Source organism: Culicoides brevitarsis, chromosome 3, assembly GCF_036172545.1.
Source record: "Culicoides brevitarsis isolate CSIRO-B50_1 chromosome 3, AGI_CSIRO_Cbre_v1, whole genome shotgun sequence".
Classification (NCBI taxonomy): Eukaryota; Metazoa; Arthropoda; class Insecta; order Diptera; family Ceratopogonidae; genus Culicoides; species Culicoides brevitarsis.
Window position 1 is genome coordinate 14,960,438 of NC_087087.1, and position 23,891 is coordinate 14,984,328.

The window sequence follows — 23,891 nt, forward strand, 5'->3', positions numbered from 1 at the left end:
CAAATATTTTAGAATTCCTTGAAATTTTGCAACTTTCAAATTAAAAATTGATTTAAGATTATTTTAAGTTAAAAATTGAAAAATTAAAATTTCATAAAAAATAACTGTCAAAAAGATTTGAAAAAAAATTCAGTAATTTTATGAATAATTTTTTTAGAGAAGAAAATTAAAAAATATTTTTCAAAGCAAAAATTTTTGAAAATTTTTTATTTGTACTTTTTTTTTGAAAATTTCAAAAAACAATAAATTTTGAAAAATTTTATAACTTTTAAAAAAATATTTTGCCTTTTGGATTTTTGACTTTTAAAATGGGGCATCGGACTTTATTTTTGATTTTCGTTTGGAGCGGCCTAAGATTTAAAATTATTCAAAAAAAATTATTTGAAATAGTTCTAAAAGTAACATTTTAATTTTTGAAAACTTTTCCAAATTTCAAAAATACAAATATTTTAGAATTCCTTGAAATTTTGCATTTTTTAAAAAAATATATATTATAAAATTTAATTTTTTTCACAAAAAACTTGAATTTTGAACTTAGAAATTAGAAAACTTTTAAAATTTTATTTATTCTTTTTTGTTCTGAAAAAAAAATTTAAAAAAATATATTTCTTACATTTTTTATCAATTTAAGATTGAACAAGTATTCAAAATTTTAAGAGATTCAAGAAACGATATAATTTTGATTTTGTAATTTGTAAATTTTCAATAAGTTGAAATATTTTTTTTAATCTGTAGAAAAACTTTGAACTTCCATCAAATTCAAATTTAAAGGAATTTTTTTTTTAATATTTTAAAAAATAATTTAAATTTTTTTAAATTTAATTTTTATGATTTTTTTTTTGTTTTAATTTTTAACTTTTTTTGACTTTTGAACGATTTTAATGAAAATTTGAACATTTTCAAAAAATCTAAAAAAACTAGAAATTTTCTTAGTTTTCGAAAAATCGTATTGGATAATTGTATCGGCCTAATTCCAAAACAAATTTTGAGGAGTACAAAAATGTGAATTTACGAAAAATTGAATTAGCAAAAGCGATTTTCAAAGTATTGTCATGAAAAATTGCATTACTGCAGCAACTGACTGCAAATCTTTCGAATTTCTATATAAAGCATTTGATAACAAACAATTTTTGGTTGATATTGGCCAATCGCCAAACTTTCACGAGTGACACATGGAGATGACCTGTGATATTCTTAATTGAAAAACACATCAACATCTACTTTTGTCTTTATTTTTAACCTTTATTTCGCATATTCCATTTGATTATTTGGAGGAATTTTGACCAAAACTATTTGGTTGAAAAGAGAAAAAAAATGTTCTTGATTTTTTTGTTAGCCGATTATAACTTTGAACATGGTTGTTTGTATGTTTATTTGATGTTAGTTTCTCATACATGTACTACTACTGCTTAAAACGTTTGTGAAAGAGCTGAAGATGACCATTTAATCCTTGTATTTGGGGGCGGGAGACTCCAAACCGGTGTAGTCTGTGAGTGGGGAGTAGAATTTGTATTGTTTGGCTCTGTAGGCCTCATTTGGTTCGGGGTTGGCTTTGCGATTCCAGGAAACGTCGGGATTCTTCGTGGCGCAACGAATCATGTATGCGGCACCCATCAAGACTCCGCCGCCGACAATGACGAACAATGGAATCAACTAAAAGGAGAAACAAAAACAAGAAATTTTTAAGAGGCGAATTTTGCGCAAATCGCAGTTCGTTCAGGTGACGTAACATTTGGTTATAAACTTTTCTCGAATGTTTTTGGCAAGACGCCGATAATTTACTTACCGATGGATGCTTTTTAAGGCTTTTCATGTCCAAGCCTTGGACCCGTTCATGGTTCATCATTTTTTCGGGAGTTCTAGCGTCTTTAAACTTCGGAAAAAATTGGAAATTGATTTTCACACTCTCGAGAAGAATGAAAAAAAGTTTCGTTTGCGAGCAGGGGCACGTCAAATTGACATTTGAATGAACACTGGGCTTGATTTTTCGTCAAAATGAACAGGTAAGTTTTTGAAATCAATTTTTTTGTGATAATTCATTAGAGATTTTATTAAAATTAAAAAAAAAAATGATAGAAAAACTTAAGTTCTGAACTAAAATTAACAAAATACATATTTTTTTCTAAATTTTTAAATTAAAAAAAGTAAAAAACTGACAAATTTATTTAAAAACAAGTATTTTAAATAAAAAATGAAGTTCTTTCAGGATAATTTTTATTTTTAAAATTCTTTTAATCTTAATTTTTAATTTAATTTTTAAATATTTAATTTTTTAATTTAATTTAAATTTATATAATTTTTTTTTTAATTTGATTTTTATAAGTATTAAAGAACAATTTTTAATAAAATTTTATTTTTTTATACATTTTTGTTTTTTTTTTATGATTTTTTGATATTTTAATTAAATCTTTAATGAATTATTAATTTTATTTTATTTATTTATTCAAATTTTAATTAAAACGAAATTTTGATTTGCACAAAACTCCATTTCAATTTTCTCCTAACTCTCAAAATGAACAAACTTCGCTCTCCCTCTTTTTAGTCATATGTCTGATAAACACAACAACATCACGACAAACGTTCACGCATTCAGAAGTTTAGTTCATTTTGAGACTTCGTCGTGGTTAGACTTGTGTTTATGTGCTAGTCCGTGTTTCATATATATATATATTAATTTTTAGTGGAAAAAAGGGACCTCTTTTTTGTAAAATAAAAGTCGTAAATTGCGTTCAACTTCCATTTTTTTCACATGATTCCGCGACAATGTTTATCATAAAACACGTTTAATGATTCCTTTTGATAGAAAACATTTACAAAAAGTGCAAAAATAAGTGAAAATTTTTCCCAAAAGGATATTTGATAAATTTTTACACCATACAACACACACACACCCCATACACACAGAGACATCATGGCTGTCCCAGTTTTTACTCTGGATGGTAGGATATCTTCGATTATTTTCACAGAAAACTCCTTTGAGACCTCGAGTGCCGTGCTAATTTGTGCTTGAAATGTTTAAAACTGCGAAAAAATTGCGAAAAACTGAAAATTCGCAAACTAAACTTCGGTACAAAGAAAAATGGGAAAAACACACCCTTCTGTGTAGTGAAAAGTCTAAAAGTTATTAACGCAGTTCTATTGAAAAAGTGACTAACTCGGAATAAGCAAAAATGCAAATATTGCAAAAAAAAATATTGAAACTCGAAGAATAGCGAGATGTTGAAACACAAAAATACAAGAAGTCGTCATACAGCAATAAAAAATGTCCTATGGCAGTATACGAAAACGACGTCGTCGTCGTCGACATACAAACATGAGGGACATTAAAATAAAATCAATGAATGAATGAACTTTTGTTGTGCATTTCGGTTAATACTTTGCCTAATAGAACAGTAACATTGTCTTTCTTTGGTGAATACAATAGCGAAGTGATATTATTGTGAATTCTCTTGTCTTTTTTTTTATTTTTCGTACAACATACGGAACTTGGACAGCATATTATGTTGCATTGAAACATCATAAATAATGAGACATGAGAACATCTGTTATTCAAATGTTTAAAAAAAAAGTATTTATTTTGTTTGGACCTTTGTTTTTTAGGCAGAGTGGCGATTTTCTCCGAAAACTCTCAACAAGGGACCTTAATTAGCATAATTGTGTCTCGTCAAGCTTAATGATTTGGCGATGAGTCATGGAGTCGTAAACTCGTAATCCAGCGAATGAATGAAAGAAATCAAAAAGAAGTTAAACCGGTATCAAAACAAGTGAATCATCGAAAACAATCAAAACGAAAATGTTAAAAAGCAATTATAATAAAAGGAGACAACGAATTTGGCGAGGATACTTATCGATATACTAACATGGAAAATTTTGAAATGTATTGTTCTAAAGTTATTTTCTGCTGTTTTGATTAATTTCTGTTCAAATGTCTTTTAACGGGACATTAACTTATGAAGGAGAGAGCTTCAATATCAAATAACTTCAATGGATAGAAAATGTGAGGATATAAGAAATTATTATCTACAATACTCCAGCTTGGGTTTAATGGCGAGGATACATATCGATGTACTGACACGGAACTTTTGAGCTACTGATCTTGAACCTTCATGTGCGTCACTAAAGCCTTATAGAAATTTTATCCGAATACTTGCAGTGACCAATCAGTAAAAAAATCGATGTCTGCCATCCACAAATCGCTTTAAAGAAATCAAGGAGGACTTAATAAGTGAATTTAAAGGAATTGAATGAAATCTCATATTCATCAAATTGACAACTAAAGAAATTGAAAAATTTACAAAAGATTCATCAACCTTATTGAAGTCAAAGCCTCATACCAAAACTCATTGGCGATACTTACCGATATACTAACACGTAAAATATGAACTATCGTTCTCAAGTCACTTTCTTCTGTTTTGATTAAATTCTGTTTGGGTTCAACTTCTGTTCAGAATGACTATTCAAGTAGTTTTTTGATGATAAAGAACTCATTAATATGCATCAACGACCCGTTTTTTTGTACAAAAAAGAAAGAGAGATAATAGGAAGCTCTTTACGATCACTTGACTTGTCCATAAAAATCATCCCGAAATTTGTATTCATTTATTGTTTTGCTTCGTACATCACCAATATTAATCGAATCAACAACGATGACGTATGCGAATATTTGGGTATGCCTATGCGTCAGCTGTTCACGTGCTACATTGTATCCGCAATCAAAATGACGTAGCAGTGTATTTTTTTTGTTGCTGTTTTAATATAAGAAAAGTGAATTATTGCTCTCAACACACAGACACACAATGTTGCTCCATAAAGCAACGCATTATCTCATGTTGTTTTGTTATTGCTGTGTTGAATGGTAGCCAAAAAGGGTTTTTTAAAATACATAAAAAGGTCATTTACCTGATGATGATGATACTTACGATGTGTGTTGAGAGTTTTTAAATAAATTGAGCACGAATTAGGTCACAAAGGAGTTCATCGATACATCTTGGCAGTTTTTTTAAACAATTTCTTTCGTTTTTGTGTAATTATAGGCCGAGTCAGCTCACTGCCAGACAAGGGAATACCCGACATGACATGCATTTCAGATATCGATGAGCAGGGCATCAACAGAAATCTGAAAGTCAGATATCAACGAGATGAAGTTTACGTATCCTTTTTCCAAAAAGAAAATAATGTTTTAAATTTTTGTGTTAAAAGAAATGTGAAATTGTTTACGGAAGTGTTTTTATTCACAAAACCTCCGCTCGTGCTATTGAAAAAAGTATTAAAGAAGTGATAATGAAATGCAGCAAATGCAATAATGACACACACAATCGGATTAGAAAAAAATAGCAAAAGCTGTTAATCCGCGGTTTGTACTCCGCAATTGGTTGAGTAAAAAAAACCATAGAAAATGAACTTTTTAGACACTTACGTGCTCGAGTAAGCACAAAATACGAAAGATAATCAGTGGAATTACATTTCAATGAATCATTCATTAAATTTTTTCATTGTACGTTGTTAGAATTTTTAACGTATGCATCTAAACAAACAACAATTTCAAGGTCTAAAATTCTTTTCTTTTGTAATCAAGCCACCTCAATGAACGAATGACGTCATTGTATGAATACAAGATTAACTTTCCTCTGAAATGAGATGTTTGACGAGTGAATCATTCACGCTCTTGTTTGTTAACATACAACGTTATATCATAATCTGACCGATTTTATGACGATGATAAAAGTTTCGTGATAAATTTTTGTAACCAGATCGACGTGTGAAAAGGATTTAACACAATTAGTGCAGTTGTTAAAAAAAAGTGATTTATCATCAGTTTTTTTTTATGTTTTGTTCTTAGAATACAATGGAGGTCTACAAAAATGCATTGTAGTCTTTTTTGAACTCAAACATTTTTTTTTGAGTGACATTGAGGGAGTTTATTGAACTTTTCGACTGCACTATATAAAAAAATGTTTCAAACTGAAATGAAGTTTTATCGTCTTATATAATCTTCAATTCAATACGGAAACAGTGCTTATAGCAATATTTAATATTACGTGATAGACTTTACACACCTTTCTATGTTCAACAGATCCAATCTAGGTCAGATCAAACTCGTATTCAGGATAGAGACTGGGAATGAATGGAAAAACAAGCAAAGTGCAAAAGAAAAGGTGTAAAAATAGGAGAAAAAATTAACTTTATATAATTCATACAGGAAATAGGTCACCTTTGTAAATGGTTCCTTGTTGATTTATCCTGATTTTCTATTTATGGGTTTGTTATAGAATACAGCTATAAAAGAGTTGAATTGTTTCTATATGAATTTTGAGGGAAATTCATACAATAGTGATTTTTATGGTGAATTAGTAATAACAAAAAGTTCTTTTCTAAACAAATCTATAGAATTTCACTTTTTAATGCATTTTAGAAGTGAATTTTAGTAATGAAAGACATTTTTGTCTGTCTGAGCTCCATAGTTTGAATAATGTTCTGAATTTGTAAGAATTTTTGAATCGGTCTAAATTGATATAAAAAGAAATATTTGCCAAGTTTTAAGTTCAAAAAGGTTCCTTTAAGTAAAATTATTTTGGAGCTCCTGATAAAAATACTCAGTTTTCAAAAAAAAACTTTTGAACCTTATAATTCGGTTAATCGAAATGAATTGTTTTCAAAAAGAAAATTGTCAAACGTTGGCTTTGATTAACAAACTTGTTGAGAATCTTCAGAAGAAGTCATTTTGAAGGTCGAAGCCAAAGTTTGACAATTTACTTCTTGAAAATATTTCATTTCGATTCTAAGGTTCATAAGTTGTTTTGAAGGTTGATTACTTTTGTCAGGATTTTTAAGATAATTTTACTGAAAGAAACCTTTTGGAACTTGAAACTTACCAAAAATTTATTTTTTTAACAATTTAGACCGATTTTTAAATTCTTACAAATTTCGAATAAAAAACTAATCAAAATGCGCTTTCATATAACCTCAAACTCTTAAAAAAATTCTACAACTTTATGTTGTGTTAAAATAAAATTCCATTCAGATTTGCATAAATTAACGCCTAGAACATTAATTCAACACAACCATTACAAGTGCTCCATTATTATTATTCTAATTTTGCAAGTGAATTCTTTTATAATTTTTTTTTCATTCATTCACTCTCTTGTTCCATCCATAAAATAAAAATACAAACAAAGCACATGATGACTTACATATTCCAGTAGAGTAGAACAGTGAAATAGCACGCAGCGTAACTAACAGGAAGCGACCTTTATTTGATTCATTGATAAACGTGCATTTTTTATCAATTTATAATTTATTTATGTATTAAAATGCAAGTGCTTCAACGACTTATCTCAGAACTAAAACTTCTACATCCGTCATATGAGACGAGATGAGTGTCAAGGTTTTAAGAATTCAACTAGATTTCCAGTCTTGTTGGAAATAAACGAATTTCAGGGCATATGGCGTGTTAGAAAATTACATTTCAAAGAGAAGAGAAGACAAATTGAAATCTATTAAACGGCTCTTTTATGTTCCGAATCTATTTTAAGACCGAAAAAAGAGAAGTTGTTGAAGAATTAACATGCTTTAATTTTTATTTATTGGATGACGTCACGAAGATTTACGACTCTCCACGTTTCTTTTCTTCTTCTTTTATTAAAGTTTTTTTTATTTATTAATTAATCTGGCATCCAGAAAAAATACTTGAAATTTGTAAACAAAACACGGTCCTTAGCGAATCTTTTTATCCGTAAACAGACTTATACAGGTACAATTTTGGTCTCGGTTAATCCATACAAGGAAATTGACTGCTACTCGACGGTAAGTAACACTTATGATATTTTTTTGTGTTTTTTTAATGCGTTCGTCTCTCGCCTTTTGACCTTTTCATGTCATTCGCTTTTCAAAAAATTTACATTGTTCTCGCATTTCAAAGAAATTACTACTCATGAAAAACGAAAAAGAGAGCAAAAACGTTTTAATGATGTGAAAAAATTGAATCACGTTTGTCTAGACGAGACTCACGAGTAAATTCAAAATAACTGCAAGCAGCTGGGCGTTCCTCTTCGAAAATCATAGTAAAAAAAACGACAAACCACAAGCAATTAACGTGGTAGTAAAGAGGGTCATTAGTGCGTGAAACTGTCAAGATTGACGACTTCGGAGCAGTTATGACGTAAAATCTGTAGGGAAATGTAATCAACTGACCGTAACAAAAAATATGCTTTAAAAGCTGCAGTTTCTTATAAGAAGCAAAAAAATTTAGATATGCAATAAATTTTTAAAAGTCGTTTTAGATTCAAAAAATTCTCAAATTAAATTCACTTTCCCATGACGATGAATTTTTATCAAAATAGCAAATTTTTAAGAACTTCAGGTCAATGACCGTCAAAAATTGTTTTTGAATATAAAGAAGACTTTAAATTTATTTGTTTAGTGATTTAATCGTTTATTTAATAACCAACCGATTAATTGACAGACGAGGAGAGTCAATCAAACCGAGTGTTAATTAAATAAACTTTCCTCGAATGCGGTTCGTTATGATGGTACAAAAGATTTAAATCATTTTTGAATGAATGTAATTTTTTTTATCAGAACATGTTTTATTTTTTTAAACATGAAGTAGAAGTGTTAAAGGGGATTGCAAATTTCGGGAGTTCGAGTCTCGGGAAATTTCTCGGTACCTATATTATTTTTGAATCAAATGTTCGATTAAGGAACAAAGCAAACAAAAATCTTTAGGCGTAAGAATTTCAGACAAATTTCAAAAAGAAAACATAAAAAAGTAAATTTTTAGCTAAAGTAAATAAAATTCAGTAATGATAAAAATAGAAGAAAACTAAAATAAAAAAGCACAAAGAATAAGTAAACGTAACTGATTGTCCAAATGTGATAGATTGATGTAATTGAAATTACAAACATAATTAAAAAAGCCAACCTTTCTCCAATGATATGAGACTTCAAAATTTTCAAAAAGAAGCGACATTACTTAACCTAAAAAAACTTGTTGCTTCCGTTTTTCGTCAAAAATTTTGAAATTTAACATGAGGAAGAATCATAGCTTCCATAAAAAAGTAACTTGAACTAACGATTTGAATACTACGATTCGGACGATTTAAATTTAAATACTACCGTTGATGTAATCCTTGGACCATGTTTAAACTCCCAAGTTTAAATAATTCAAATAGCATACAACTTGGATGCTAATTTTTAACGTCAAAAATCAGCAAAAATTGACACAAAAATAAGTGCAAAAAACATCTAAAATAAGTTAAAAAAGAAAACTGAAATATATTGGGCCCTTCCGTTTTTCGACAAAATAAAATAAAATTTATAGATCATGAGGATTAACTACTTCAATTTGACAACCGAAGTGAACAAATAAAGAAGAAAAATATCATCGCGTTTCATTGTCTTCAGAAAATTCTCCCGATTAACACCCCTGAGATTATTCAGACCATCTAAGTCTCTTAATTATTTTTTTTTAAAAAATTTTGAAAAATGCTTTTGCGACCTTTATTTCCTCGATTTTTCTTCATCATCTGTTTTCATGTGGTACAGTTTTTCACTTAAATTTTTACTTTTTAAATTTTAGTGGCTTAGATTTCGGTATCACTTACCTTTTCATTTCCAATTTTTAATAAAATTAAGTCAAATTGAATAAAAAGTTTTTAGTTTTACTTCTGTTTAAGCAAAAGCAAAAGCAAATTATGAGATTCTGCTTTTTGCTTTAACTTAAGCAAAAGCAAAAAGCAAATTACCAGCTAAGTAATTGCTTAAGTAAAAGCTTTTGTTTTTTTTGCCATCTATTCATAAAAATGTTGGTTAATAAGAAGTTGGCCTAATGAACTTCTAACATATCTTCATCGTTTTCGTTGTTCTTCTCCATATGGGTTGTTCATGTTCTCCTGTTTGTTGCTATTCAAGCAAGACAAGCTTCTTACGCGGGCCTTGCATATAAATTAAAAGTTTCGGTTTTTGGAGATATTGTCTTAACTGAAAATTATAAAAGAATACATGAATTTTCAAAGAATTAAATAAGAAATTATAAAAAGAATTTTTATGTATTTTGTCGAGTTTTATAGAATTTTTGGGGTCCCGAAATTCTCTGACCTCTATTTAACATCCATATTTTTTTATGTTTTAAAAATTAAAAAAAAACATACTATTAACCTGATTTCAACGAAAATTTTGATTTTTTTCAAAAATCTGAAAAATTCCAATCCGAAACTCGAGATTTAAAAATCCTCGAGAATCGAAAATCCCCCGAGTTTGAACTCCCAAGTGCCAATGAATGAAGTTTTCTGTTATAATTATTTCGCAATTATTGCACAAGTTTCATTTTTTGAATAAAGTGCGGTACTTAACATGATGTAAAAACGTTTTTAGCCTACTTTTCTCAGTTCTTACGCAAAAATTTTACTATTTGAACAAAGGAACGCGCTTGAAACCGCATTAAAAACCACAACAACATTACTTCGCATGAAACTAAATCATAAATTTTTCATTTTTAATCCACAGGATTATGTCTTCAAATACCAAAATCAGAAATTAGGTCACCTGCCACCGCATATTTTCGCATTAGCGGAAGCTTCCTTCAAACATTTGCGGGACAACAACGTCAATCAGGTAAATTTCGTCTGTAAAAAAAGAAAAAAAAAACAAGACATTGACCTTTTTTTTGCTTAAAAATTTTACAGTCTATTGTCATATCCGGCGAATCTGGCGCTGGCAAAACGGAAACAACCAAATTCGTGCTGCAGTATTTGTGTTCGGTAACGTGCGACGTATCAACATGGGTACAACAACAAATTTTGGAAGCAAATACAATTCTCGAGGCATTCGGTAAGTAATTTTTTTTTGCATTGCGTGTCAAGTGAACATCAAGTAGTATGTTGACCGACACGACAAATTGCTCCAATTATCGATTTTAAGTGAGAATATTTTTTTTAATTGCACAGGCAATGCCAAAACCATCCGAAATGACAACAGTTCGCGCTTCGGAAAATTCATGCAAGTCTGTTTCGACTCCAAATGGACCATCAAGGGATGCATTATACAAGATTACCTGCTCGAACAATCACGAATTACCTTCCAATCGCCCGACGAACGGAATTACCATGTGCTATATCAACTCGTGGCAGAGGGAAAAACCAACAAAGAAGTCGCCACAGCACTTCATCTGCGAGATCCAGCATTTTACAAGTACTTGAACGCCTCCGGGGACATCGATATCGATATCGCATGCGAACAAAAGAAGTTCGATGCGCTTCGTTTGGCCTTCAACGTGCTGCAAATCCCCCAAAATATCATCGATGGCATCTTTAAGGTGCTAAGTGCCATTTTGTGGCTTGGAAATTTGACTTTTGAGGATGTCGACGGCGAAAATTGCGAATTTATACCGGAAGACAAGGAAATTGTCGCGACAGTGGCTGAACTTTTGGGCTTGCAGGAAGAGGATTTGAAGCAGTGTTGCTTGAAACGCCAGATAAACGTGCGCGGCAACATCACAGAGATCCCGTTGAAGGTCCAGGAGGCTCGGGAGAACAAACATGCGATGGCAAAAGCACTTTACTCGAGGACTTTTGCATGGCTTATCAGTCATATCAACACGTGCATCAACCCGGGGCAGGATACATCGCGCGTAATTGGCGTTTTGGACATTTTCGGCTTTGAAAATTTCGCGTTGAACAGTTTCGAACAACTTTGCATCAATTATACGAACGAAAAGTTGCACAAATTCTTCAATCATTACGTTTTCGCCATAGAACAGGAAATTTACAAACAAGAAGAAATCACTTTTTCGCACATTCAGTTCACCGATAACACGCAATGTTTGGAATTAATTGAAAAACCGCCGCGTTGCATCCTGAAACTGCTTACGGAGCAATGTCACATGCCAAAGGGCTCCGATACGGGTTACTTGACCAATCTCCATGCCGAATTCGAAACTCATCCGAGTTATGAAAAAGCTCCGGATCGTCGTCGATGGGAAACGGAGTTCATTGTGAAGCATTATGCGGGTTGCGTCGCCTATACCGTCAAGGGGTTCGTCGACAAGAATCGCGATGTGCAACAAGATGTCCTTTTCGACTTTATGAGTCGCAGCGAGAACCCCTTTGTCCAAGAATTGTCTTCATTCCAAGATCTCCTGTCGATTTTGGCGCAATCCCAGACCACAAATATGGCAAATGGACTCGGAACTGTCTCCCGAAACACCTCAAAAGGCAAATTAACTGTAAGTGACATGTTCCGGCAACAACTCCAAGCACTCGTGGATGTCCTGCAAAGCACAAATCCGTGGTACGTTCGTTGCATAAAACCCAATTCCGATAAACTGCCAAACGACTACGACGATCAACTCGTGCTCGATCAACTAAAATACCTCGGAATGCTGGATATCATCCGGATTCGTCGTGAGGGCTTTCCGATTCATTTGTCCTTTGAAGAGTTCATTTATCGGTATCAATGTCTCACGCGAAAGACCAAATATGTCGAAACGATTCGGAATCAAGTGCTTTCGGTCATTGCTGAATTGAATGTTCCTGGCACGGAATGGCAACTGGGCAAAAGTAAAGTTTTTCTGCGAAATAAGGTCCATGAACCGCTCGAAGACGCCCGAAATCGCGTCATTAATGGCAAAGCGATCGTTATTCAGCGCAATTTTAAGAGATATCTCGAACAAAAGAAATTCAGCAAAACAAGAAATGCAGCCCTGCGAATTCAGCACGCGTACAGGGGTTGGAAACAGCGAATTCAGTTCCTGCGAATGAGGCGCGCGGCGATTGTGATTCAGTCGCATTTGAGGGGCGTCTTTGCGAGAGAAGTTGCGGCAGCGTTGAGGGAAATGCGAAGAGTTGAGGAGGAAATGCGGAAGAGGGAAAGGTTGGAAGCGGAAAGGAAGCAGAGAGAAGCTGAACAAGCGGAAGCTGATCGATTGGCGTTGGAGGAGAGTGAAAGGTATGAGAAATTAGTAATTTTTAAATTTCTTTTTCGAGTATTTTTATTGAATTTTGGAAAAAATGAGGTTATGTGCGGGGGAAATTTGAGAAAAAATTAGAGATTTTTAGTAAAAATTATTTAAAAAATTTGTTAAAAATTTAATTTAATTAAAAAATTTGATTTTCCCTTTAAAAAATTTTCTTAAAAAAAATTAAATTAATATTTAATAAATTATTAATTTTTTTTTTTTATTTTTTTAAAAATATTTTATTACAAAAATTAATTTTCTAGTTTCTTAAAATTTTCAATAAATTAAACTTATAAATTTTCAAAAAAGTTTTATGAAATTCTTCAATTTTTTTTTTTTAATTTTTATTGAAATACTTTATTTTATTAAATAAAAATTAGGTTTTTTTTATTTTGAAGAAAATTTAAGATATTCTAAATTTTTTTCAAAAATTTTCAAGCAATTTATATAACTATACGATTTTTATTACCAAAATTATTTTTTTTTAATTTTTGATAAGCTTGTTGCAAATTTACAATAATTTTTCAAGAGATTCTTCATTTTTTTTTTAAATACTCAATTTTATTAAATAAAATTAATTTTTACTATTTTAAAGAAAATTTATGATTTTTAATTTAAAAATTATAAGAACATTAGGTATTAAACTATTTTAAGAAATAAAATATTTTTTAGAAAATCATGAAAAATTTAAGATTTTTATTTTAATTTTTATTAATTTAATAAATTTTGATCATTGTAAAAGTTTAAAAAAAATGTAACAATCAAAAATTTTCTCCAAAGCCTGAAAACATTATTAATTTATTTTTTTTTAATATTTCATCAAAAACTTAAAAAATTGAAGAATTTCATAAAACTTTTTTGAAAATTTATAAGATTTTTTTTTAAGAAACTAGAAAATTAATTTTTGTAATAAAATATTTAAAAAAAAAATCAAAATAAAAATTAATAATTTATTAAATATTAATTTAATTTTTTTTAAATAAAATTTTTAACAGAAAATTGATTGAAAAATTTTGAAAAAAATTTAAAATATCTTAAATTTTCTTCAAAATAGAAAAAAATAATTTTTATTTAAAAAAATTTAGTATTTCAATAAAAAATTTTAATTTAAATTGAAGAATTTCTTAAAATTTTTAACTTTTTTTTTATTTTGCCCCATTGGATTTTCGACTTTTGAAATGGGGCATGGGACAAAAAGTTCAAAAAAATTTTAAAGAAATTAAAAAATAATTTTTGAAATAAAAATTGAAAAATAAATAATTTTTATTTAAAATTTTTGAAAAAAATAGGAAAATCTTAAAATTTCTTAAAAATAATATTTTTAAAAATTTTTTTAACACGTAGAAAATAATTATTTTTTAAAAACTTTAAATTTTGCTTAAAACCTCATAAACAGAACAAACTAAAAATTTAATTTTTCGAATGTTTCTCGTACTTTTGATTTTTGTGAGAAAACGCAAATTTTTTGGCTTGTAGAGTAGAATTTGTCTCAAAAAATTTTATATTAACTAACATTTTTCCCTTTTAAACTAACACAATAATGACTCGCATGCACAAAAAAATAGTAAACCAAATAAGAAAAGTTCTAAAAAGGGGTAAGCTAGATGTCTAAATGTCTTATTTGGAAAGTCATTCACCCACATTACATTCATAAATGTTGTCAATCGTTCGCTTTTATTTAGTTTTAGATTAGAAATTATTTAGAAATTATTTTTAAAAATTAAATTTCCATAAAAATCACTCCATTTTCATCAAATTTTTAAAATTTTTCGAACAAATTCTAATTTTTCTTTTCATTTTTAGGGCTGCCAAGCAAGAAATCATGGCATTATCGCAAATGGCGGAACAAATCAACTCCAAACTCAGTTCGACATCATCTTCAATGGACACGAACGGCATGAGTTCCTCATCTTCCAACCAACACAGCAACGAATCCGTCGATTTGGACAATTTATTCGCGTTTTTGAGCGAAGTTACGCCCGTCGGGGACAAGGAATTGAGCAATTCTAACCAAATTATCAACGAAATTGGCGAAAAAATGGACAATTTAGTGGAAGATTTGGATGTTGAGCTTGAAACGGTGATTCAACAAGAGATCGAGGGCTTGACTAATGATCGAAATGCGATAAATAACAACACTTTGACGAAACCAAAGATGGGAGTGCCATCATTACCCGAACCGAAAGAGCCTCCGCCACCCCCGCCCGTGAAGCCAATCAACGGAAACACGATCGAAAATGTCACTCAAACGACAAAAGTTCAAAATAAGCGAAAAGAGGAGCCAATTTACGAAGCTGTCACTCATTTGCATCTTCAGCATCAACAACACCAGCAACAACAACAAATTTCGCAGCAAATCCAGATGCATCAAATGCAACAAATGAAAGAATTGCCAATGCCCCCGTTGCCTCCGTTGCCCGAAGTGAGTGAAGTTCTCGCATTGGAGAATCAGGCACCTGCTCCGCCTCCGCATGCCCATAATCTCATCCACGAGAACGGAACTCACAAATTACGGCCTAAAAGTCCCGCGGTTTTGCGTTCTCAATCCCCGCAAAATCGATCAGGACCCATGTCACCTTCCTCTCCGAAGCATAGTCGACCGTCGTCACGAGCCTCTTCAACTGGGGATCGTCATCATGGCGAACGCGAACAACGTCGCAAGTACCGGGTCGAGAAAAAGTTGCAGGAAATGCACCAACTTGACATTTCCGAGCGCGAAGACAAACATTTGCGCGACGATATTTACAACGATATCCTGGAATTTGCTGAAAATCACTTTAACGCTCACGAAAGATCACCTGAGGGAACAATTATGGCGACTTTGACACGTAAAGGCAAGAAAAGTGTCGAACTTGTGCCGAAATACGAGATGATCACGTATTACCGCGGAAATTCCATCCCTTCGTCGCATATTCACATGTACGATCCCGAAAATGTTCAGATTGCTTGTAACATTTTCCGGGAACTTTGCAAGTATTTGCGCGGCGAACTAAATGGCGAACGAGAATTAACGGTTATTCAGTTCATAATCGGGCAAGGAATTGAACGTGAGGAGTTACGAGATGAAATTTTTGTGCAATGTATGCGACAGGCGACGAATTGCCCGCATTCCGAATGGACAGATCGAGTGTGGCTTCTACTTTGTTTGACCATTGTCGCGTTTCAGCCGAGCAAGTTGCTCTTCAAGTACTTTGTGAGCTTTTTAAAGAAGAATTTGGAACAGCTCGATGGAAAATTGAGACAATATGTGCAATGGTGTATGGATAATTGCAAAAATACGAAGGTTTCGTCGAGATTATTGCCGCCATCGAGTGTGGAAGTTGCAGCGATGAGACGTTTGGGAACGATCGTTTGTCGGTTTTTCTTCTTGGATGGCAGAACGAAGGCCATTGATGTGCATCCGACGGATACGGCAAGTGATGCGGTCGCGAAGTTGGCGGAAAAATTGGGATTGTGCAGTATTGAGGGATGGGCGATTTATCAATCGAGACCCGATGGAGAGGAGCATGTCAAGTCGCATGATTATTTGTATGACGTTATTGCGGCGTGGGAAATGTAAGTAGAACTTTTTTATCAATTACTTTAAAAGAGACTTTTTTTATAATTTAACAATAACCGATTTAGAACCGATTTTTTGTTTGAATTAGCTGAGAGGCGAATTTCAAATTTTTATCGGTTATGTGAAAATATTGATCAAAAATGATAAATTCGTAAATTTATGAATAACCTTTAAAATTTTTGAACGTTTTTACGGCTAAATTTTTCAAATTTTATTAAATTTGGTGAAATTTTTTAAAAACTGTTAGAATTTTTAATTATTTTAATATTTTTTGAAATTTTCTTTAAAAAAAATTTTCATCAGAAAAAAAATTAAATTAAATTAAAAATAAAAATGATTTGAAATTTTAAATAATTAAGGCCGCTCCAATTTTTTTTCGAACTTTTTGTCCCAAGAACATTTTTTCAAAATGGGGGGGGGCAAAAAAATAAAAAAAAAAATTTGAAATACTTTTTCATACAAAATAACAAAATTCAAACAATTTTTCAAGTTAAAAGTTTAAATAAAAAAAAATTCATAAAAATAACTGTCAAAAAATTTTGAAAAAAAAATTTCGTTTTCAATTCGAAAATTCTTAAAAATTAAAATTTAATATAAAATATTTTAAAATTTCTTGAAACATTATGAAAAAAGACCAAAAAACGGTCAATTTTAATGATATTTTCAACTTTTTTTTTATTTTGCCCCATTGGATTTTCAACTTTTGAAATGGGGCATGGGACAAAAAGTTCAAAAAAAAATTTGGAGCGGCCTAAGACAAAATTAAAAAAATTATGAATATTTTAACTTTTGAAAAATTTTTTGCCTTAAATTTAACAATTTTTTCTATCAAATTTAATAAAATAAGCGAAAAACATTTTTTAAATTATGAAATAAGTCATACATTTAAAATTTTCTTATATCTATCATTAAAAATTGGTTAAAATTCTAAATTTTATTAATGAAAAAATTTGACAACATTTAAAATTTGTTTTGAATTCTTGATAAATTTCAATCGCAACAACAAAAATTTTGAAAGATTTTTCATAAATAAACCCTATTTTTGTAAATAAAATTTTGAAAAATTAATTTTCATAACATATAATTTTGAACTCAAAGTATCACTTATTTTCTTAAGAATTCGAATTTTCACCAAATTCAATATGAAAAAATTTGAGCAAATTTTAAATTTCTTATCGAAAAACGTTCAAAATTGTAAAAGTTAATTCATAAATTTACAGTTTTTATCAAATTTAAAGCTAATTTTACATAACCGATTGAAATTTGAAATTCGCTTGTTTGCTAATTCAAAGTTTTAATCGGTTACTTTATCGGTTATTGTCATATTATGAATTTTTTTGTTACATAAAACATTTTTTTTTTTCATTGCTTTGAGTTTAAAAAGACAATTTCTGATGAATTTTTTTTTTCATATTTTTAGAAAACAAACGAAAATCCAAGCCACAAACTCTCTCCGCAAAAACGCCGCAACTCTTGGATCAGGCGAAAACCGCTTCGTCTTCAAGAAACGCATCTTCAAGAGCAACCGTGAGCTTTCCCAGGATCCTGTCGAGGTCAACATGCTGTACGCTCAAGCAGTTTACGGCGTCGTTAAATGTGACGAGTTCCCCGTAAGCGAAAAAGTCGCCCTCCAACTTGCCGGTTTACAAGCTCAAGTCGCTCTCGGCAATCCCGCTGCTCAACCAAAGCCCGAATATTACTCCGACATCGGAAGTTTCCTGCCTGAAAGAATTTCAAAAACGCGTGAAGATCACTTTTGGATCCCAATTCTGGCTCAAGCGCACAAACAATACGGAGCCGGGCGCTCCGAACTCACTGCCAAAGTTTTGTATCTTTCGTGCGTCATGCAGTACCCGCTTTATGGCACCACGATGTTCAACGTTTCGTATCGCGGCTATTGGAGTTACGGCAACAACTTGATTTTCGGCGTAAACTGGGAAGGAATCGTTTTAATCAAGCCCGATGATAAATTTGTCTTGTTCGAGTTTCGTTATCATGAAATCGAGTCGATCATGCTGGATCCGAGTGACAGTTTTATAACGATCAATTTGAATCAAAACTCGACTCGACAAGATCAGCAAAAATGTTTCGTCTTCGAAACGACGCAAAAACACGAAATTGGCTCGTTAATCGTTTCGTACTTCCCGGCGTTGTCCAATTGGATCACCGAGAACGAACAACCGGCGAAAAAAGCGAAAGGCATCACGAACGAAGATCGAGTTCGGTTGCATCACAATATTGTCGTTTGTAGGCGTCATTTGGTCGATTCCGAGTTATTGAGAAAGCCTCAAGATTTGAGCGGAGGATTCCTGAGAAATACTTTGAGAAGACTTTCGAAACATCGGTTGGAAAAGTTGAGAGCGGAACATGGATCGTATACGGCTCAAGAGCATGGCGAAACGTACAAAGGATTTCCGCATCTTTATTGGGCGTTTAGTCGTCAACCACTGCCACAGAGCTTAAGTAAACTGCCAGATCAGGAGGAGCAAGCGATGTTGCAAGTGTTCCAATCGGTTCTTACTTACTCCGGATTAGGATCAAATGGTAAGAAATTTGATAAAATGAACTTTTCGATCTCGACATGAAATTTTTAGATCTCGAAATGAAGTTTTTTGACTCGAAATTATCTTAAAAATTTTTTCAATCACGAAATGATCCGAGTTTAAAGGTCAAAATTGATATTTTTAGTTTTAAAATTTGTGAAAAAATGAAGTTTTCGATCTCGACATGAAATTTTTAGATCTCGAAATGAAATTTTTACACCTTGAAATTGACCTATTTTTCCTTAATTACTTTCTCAAATACGAAATGAACCAAATTATTGATGAAATTGATTTTTCCGGTTAAAAAAATGATTTTTAAGAACTCGAAATAAAAATTTCGATCTCGAAATGATCTGTTTAGTATTCAGAATGTGTCTCATAGTTCTAAGAAGAGACATTTGAGCTCTTAGAATTGCTTTTTGATATTGAATTTAACATTTTAGCTTTCAAAATGGAAGTTTTGACTTTCGAGAAATTTTTTTTCGATCTCGAAATGAAATTTTTAGATCTCGAAATTAATTTATTTTATCTCAAAATGAACTTATAGCGCTTTAATTGAAGATTTTAGTTTCAAAAATAGCCTTTTAGATTTCAAAATGAACTTTTTAACTCTAAAAATCTAAATTGAAGTTCTCGAAATGTAAATTTCGATCTCGAAGTTAACTTTTTTGATGTCATTTAATTTTTTTTTTAAATATTGAATTGAAATTTCTAACTCATAAATTAAGTTTTTAAATTTTTTAACGAATTTACAGACTTGAAATGAACTTTGCAGCTCTCGAAAAAAAAAATTCGATCTCGAAATGAAATTTTTAGATCTCGAAATGAACATTTTTGATCGCTTAACTCTTAAAATGAGCTTTAATTAATTTTTTTTTTTTTTTTTTTTGTAGGAGAAGTCGTTCAACGCGCTGAAGACGAACACATAACCTTAATTCAATCCATCATGGATCGCTGTATGCGCAAAGAATCTCTCTTGAACGAGCTCTACTTGCAACTTATCAAGCAAACAACCGATCATCCGGACCCCAATTCAAGGTAAATTTATCTCAGCTTCCCCATTTTTGCCAGAAACTCATCTCATTTTCACTCATTCAGGGTCAACTTGCGTCACTGGGCTCTCCTATCGCTCGCCTGTAGTGTCATACTGCCAACCCAAAAAGTAGTTAGAAAGTATCTAATTGGCCACTTGAAACGATGTGCCAGCGATTTCATCTCCGAAGAAGGCAAATACGCTCGTTTCGCTGAAAAATGTTTCTTTAAGACTCAAGGCACGCGTCGTCGTCAATGGCCTCCGTCGCGCGAAGAAATTGTCTGTACGATCAATCGACGCCCGATCTACGCGCGTTTCCACTTCATGGATGGCCAATATCACTCCGTGGAATTCCATCCGAGCTCAACGGCGCGCGAAGTTATGGAAATTGTCAAGAAGAAGATTGGATTGCAGGAACAAGCTCAAGGTAAATTTTTTGATTTTTTTAATAAAAAAAAAATTTTCATGAAAAAAAAAATTTTTTTAGGTTACGCCATTTACGAAGTTCTTGGAGCATCGGAGCGGAGTCTCCTTCCGGATGAAAAAATAGCTGATGTTATGTCAAAATGGGAGAAATATCGCACAGCGGCGGCTCAAGCGGTGCAACAGAACCAAAATAATTCAAACTTACCTGCGTCATGTCGTCGACAGCATCATCTCTTCTTGTTCAAGAAACATCTGTTCTGTGATCAATTCATGAATTTGGAGGATCCGGTCGAGAAAGAGCTTTTGTATCATCAAGTATTGCATGGACTTCGCACTGAAAGGTTCCCTATTAGTGAAATGGAAGCTGTAAGTATTCAAATTTTTTAATTAAAAAAATTAAATTAAATTATTTTTGAATTAAAAGTTTAAAAAATGGAATTACAAATAATTTTTTTAATTTAATTAAATAAATTAATATTTAAAATTTAATTTTTTGGTCAATTTTGAAAATTTTTATTTTTAAATAATATTTTAATTAATTTTAATTATTTTTAAAATAATTTATAAATTTTTAAAAATTAATTTTATAATTTAATTCAAATTTTTAAATTTAATTAATTTTTAAAATTTTTTTTTTTAATTATTAAAAAATTTTATTTAAAGAAATATTTAATTTAATTCGATTTTTTATCAATTGAATCTTTTTTTTATTTTTAATTTTTTTAAATTTCAAATTAAATAGAATTAAATTTATAAAAAAAAAAATATTTTAATTAATTTTTTAAATTAATAATTCAATTTACTAATTAACTTTCATAATTAACTTTTTTTATTTTTAAAATTTTTAAAAAATATTATTTTTTTAATTAATTTTTGATTTTTTTTTTCAGATCATGCTTACATCTCTCCAAAGTCAACTCGAGCTCGGCGATTGCGGAGACACGCCCGCTGATTATCGTCTCGTTGCTAGTCATTGTCTTCCTCCGCGTTTCGTGCCCAACATTCCGCATGACGGCGTCGCCATGCACCATCAGAGTCTTCGTGGCATGACGCAAGCGGAAGCGAAAAAATCCTTCCTGAATCTCATCCAGAGCTGGCCCTTGCACAAATCCACGATATTTGACGTCATGCAATCGTTCACGAGTAATTGGCCTCGCGTTTTGTGGCTCGCTGTCGACCAAAAAGGCTTGCATTTGTTGGAACATCGTTCCCGGAACACTCTTTGCACGTACGATTACGGCTCGATTTTGTCCTTTAGTCCAAATATGAATTGCTTGATGATCATCACGGGCTCCGACAAGAAACAATCGAAAGTTATTTTGACGACATCACAGGTAAAAAATTTTATTTTTCCCTAAAAAAAATTGAAAATTATTAAATTAAAATAATTTTAGGCCTTCCAAATTGCAAATTTGATCCGCGAATACATGGAAGTCATCCAAATTCGTCTGGAGGAACAACAAAAACAACTCATGAACGACCCGATGACACAATCAAATCGCGCCGCCGCCATGGCTGCACTCCAAACGAAAGGCGGCAGACCAACGTCGGGCATTTTGCGACAAGGAAATGCGCAAATGGTCGCACCGCAACCTAGTTAATGACAAAAAACTGCACGATAAGCAACTTATTGTGGAAAAAATCAATCTTAACAATATTTAAATGATAACTTAAAGCCAAATGTAGCTTAAAATACTTAAAATTATACCAAAAACTGAATTAAGTTAATTTATTGAACAAAAAAAAAACTTACAAAAAAACATTCAAAGCAACTGCATAGTTAGTGAAAAGTCATAAATACGTGGGTTAACATCGTTATGTAGCTGGAAAATGTTTATTTAATGAAATTAATGTGACTCCATTCTCTAAAAAAAACATAAAAAAATAACTAAAATGTATAAAAAAAAAACTTATTGAATTATACGAAAAAATAACTAAAATAGTATCAAATAGTAAGAAAAAATGAAGCACAGATATATTTTAAAGAGATTTTATAGTTATTTATGATTAATTATAGTGACTTATGATAATTTTTTGTGAAGTGTTAAAAAAATATTTTAATTTTCTGACGTTTTAAAATGATATTTTTAGTCATAAAATTTAGAAATCAAGGTCTTCATATTAAAAAATATGTTTTCTTGAGTGCATTTAAAAATAATTAATTAAAAGCTGGTTAACTTTTAGTTGCGTATACCCTATCTATACTCTTAAATAAATTTATACGAAATTTTTTGATACTCTCCGATTATTTTGATAAAAAAAACTTCCTAATATTAATATTACAAAAAAAAAAATAATCAATTTTTTACCAATCTTCCATAACAAGCTTTACCTAACAACTTATTAAATTATACAAAAAATAATAAACTAAATTTAAAACAAATAATCAAAAATGAAAGGAGCTATCAATCAATGAGAAAATAAAAAATATTTAGAGGACTGCTTAATTTTTGAAACCAGCTTTACAAACATTTATTCTTACTAAACTAAAAAAAATATGATGAGAAAAAAACGCCAATATTTGTAAATTATTGCTTTTTTATATAATTTATAAAAAACAAGTTTTTAACACTTTAAAAGTTTTTCTCGAAATAAATAGGAAATAAATCAAATAAAAAAATTGATTAAAAAAAGTAAATAAATTAAATTGGAACAATAAACTGCAAAAGTTAATCGAAATACAGTAAGAAAAAAAACATACAAAAATAAAATGTTAAAAAAAATAAATAAATAAATTTTTGCCGATTAAATTAACTATGAACATATAGAACAATTGGGAAAATAAAAAACAAAAATAATATACAGGAATATTAAAAAAAAATATTTTTTGAGGAATAGGGATTGTATCGACAAGTAAGTTTATGATTTTTAAGTATTTTTAATTAATTTTTATTTTTTTTCACAGATTCTATTCTATGGAAAGCAAAATAAAACGGCTTCACAAAAGAAGAATTTATTCTATGGAAAGGAATATAGTTAAATTTTTTCTGCTAATGAAAATTTAATTTAAAAAATAAATTTAAGCACTTCTAAATTCAAAAACAAAGCTAAACATTTTGTCTAACGAATTTATTAAAATGAGCCTACAAAGAACACCTATTTAGCAGCTGAATAATCGCAACAAAATGACGGAAAAATATTCTGGAAGATGACATAATTAAAATTAATGATGGAAATTCAAACAAAGGAGATGATACGTTCATGGAAGAATTGCTTAGAATTTCCGGAACTTTCGAGGAAAAAGAAAATTGCAAAATTTTTTCAATTTGCGAAATGAAAAAAAAAACTATTGATGACGTTTAACTCAAAAGTTGAATAAAAAGAATGAATGTAATGTCTTCATCTAAACATGTTAATAAAATAAATTTAAACAAAAAC

General features: G+C 30.7%; 2 protein-coding genes across 2 annotated transcripts; one reads left to right on the forward strand and one right to left on the reverse strand.

Annotated features, from left to right (window-relative positions):
* Positions 1-1,212: 1,212 nt before the first annotated feature.
* LOC134834038 (cytochrome c oxidase subunit NDUFA4) lies at positions 1,213-1,948 on the reverse strand. The gene is made up of 2 exons (XM_063848554.1): positions 1,787-1,948; positions 1,213-1,653 (listed from the first exon to the last, which is right to left on the reverse strand). The coding sequence occupies exons 1-2, from the start codon at positions 1,844-1,846 to the stop codon at positions 1,444-1,446; spliced, it is 270 nt and encodes an 89-aa protein (XP_063704624.1). The 5' UTR covers positions 1,847-1,948; the 3' UTR covers positions 1,213-1,443.
* A 682-nt stretch (positions 1,949-2,630) lies between these two features.
* LOC134833434 (myosin-I heavy chain) lies at positions 2,631-22,926 on the forward strand. The gene is made up of 13 exons (XM_063847748.1): positions 2,631-2,939; positions 5,034-5,149; positions 7,741-7,803; positions 10,504-10,611; positions 10,683-10,827; positions 10,944-12,942; positions 14,756-16,507; positions 17,932-19,055; positions 19,948-20,092; positions 20,153-20,514; positions 20,575-20,879; positions 21,404-21,847; positions 21,908-22,926. The coding sequence occupies exons 1-13, from the start codon at positions 2,912-2,914 to the stop codon at positions 22,112-22,114; spliced, it is 6,798 nt and encodes a 2,265-aa protein (XP_063703818.1). The 5' UTR covers positions 2,631-2,911; the 3' UTR covers positions 22,115-22,926.
* Positions 22,927-23,891: the final 965 nt, after the last annotated feature.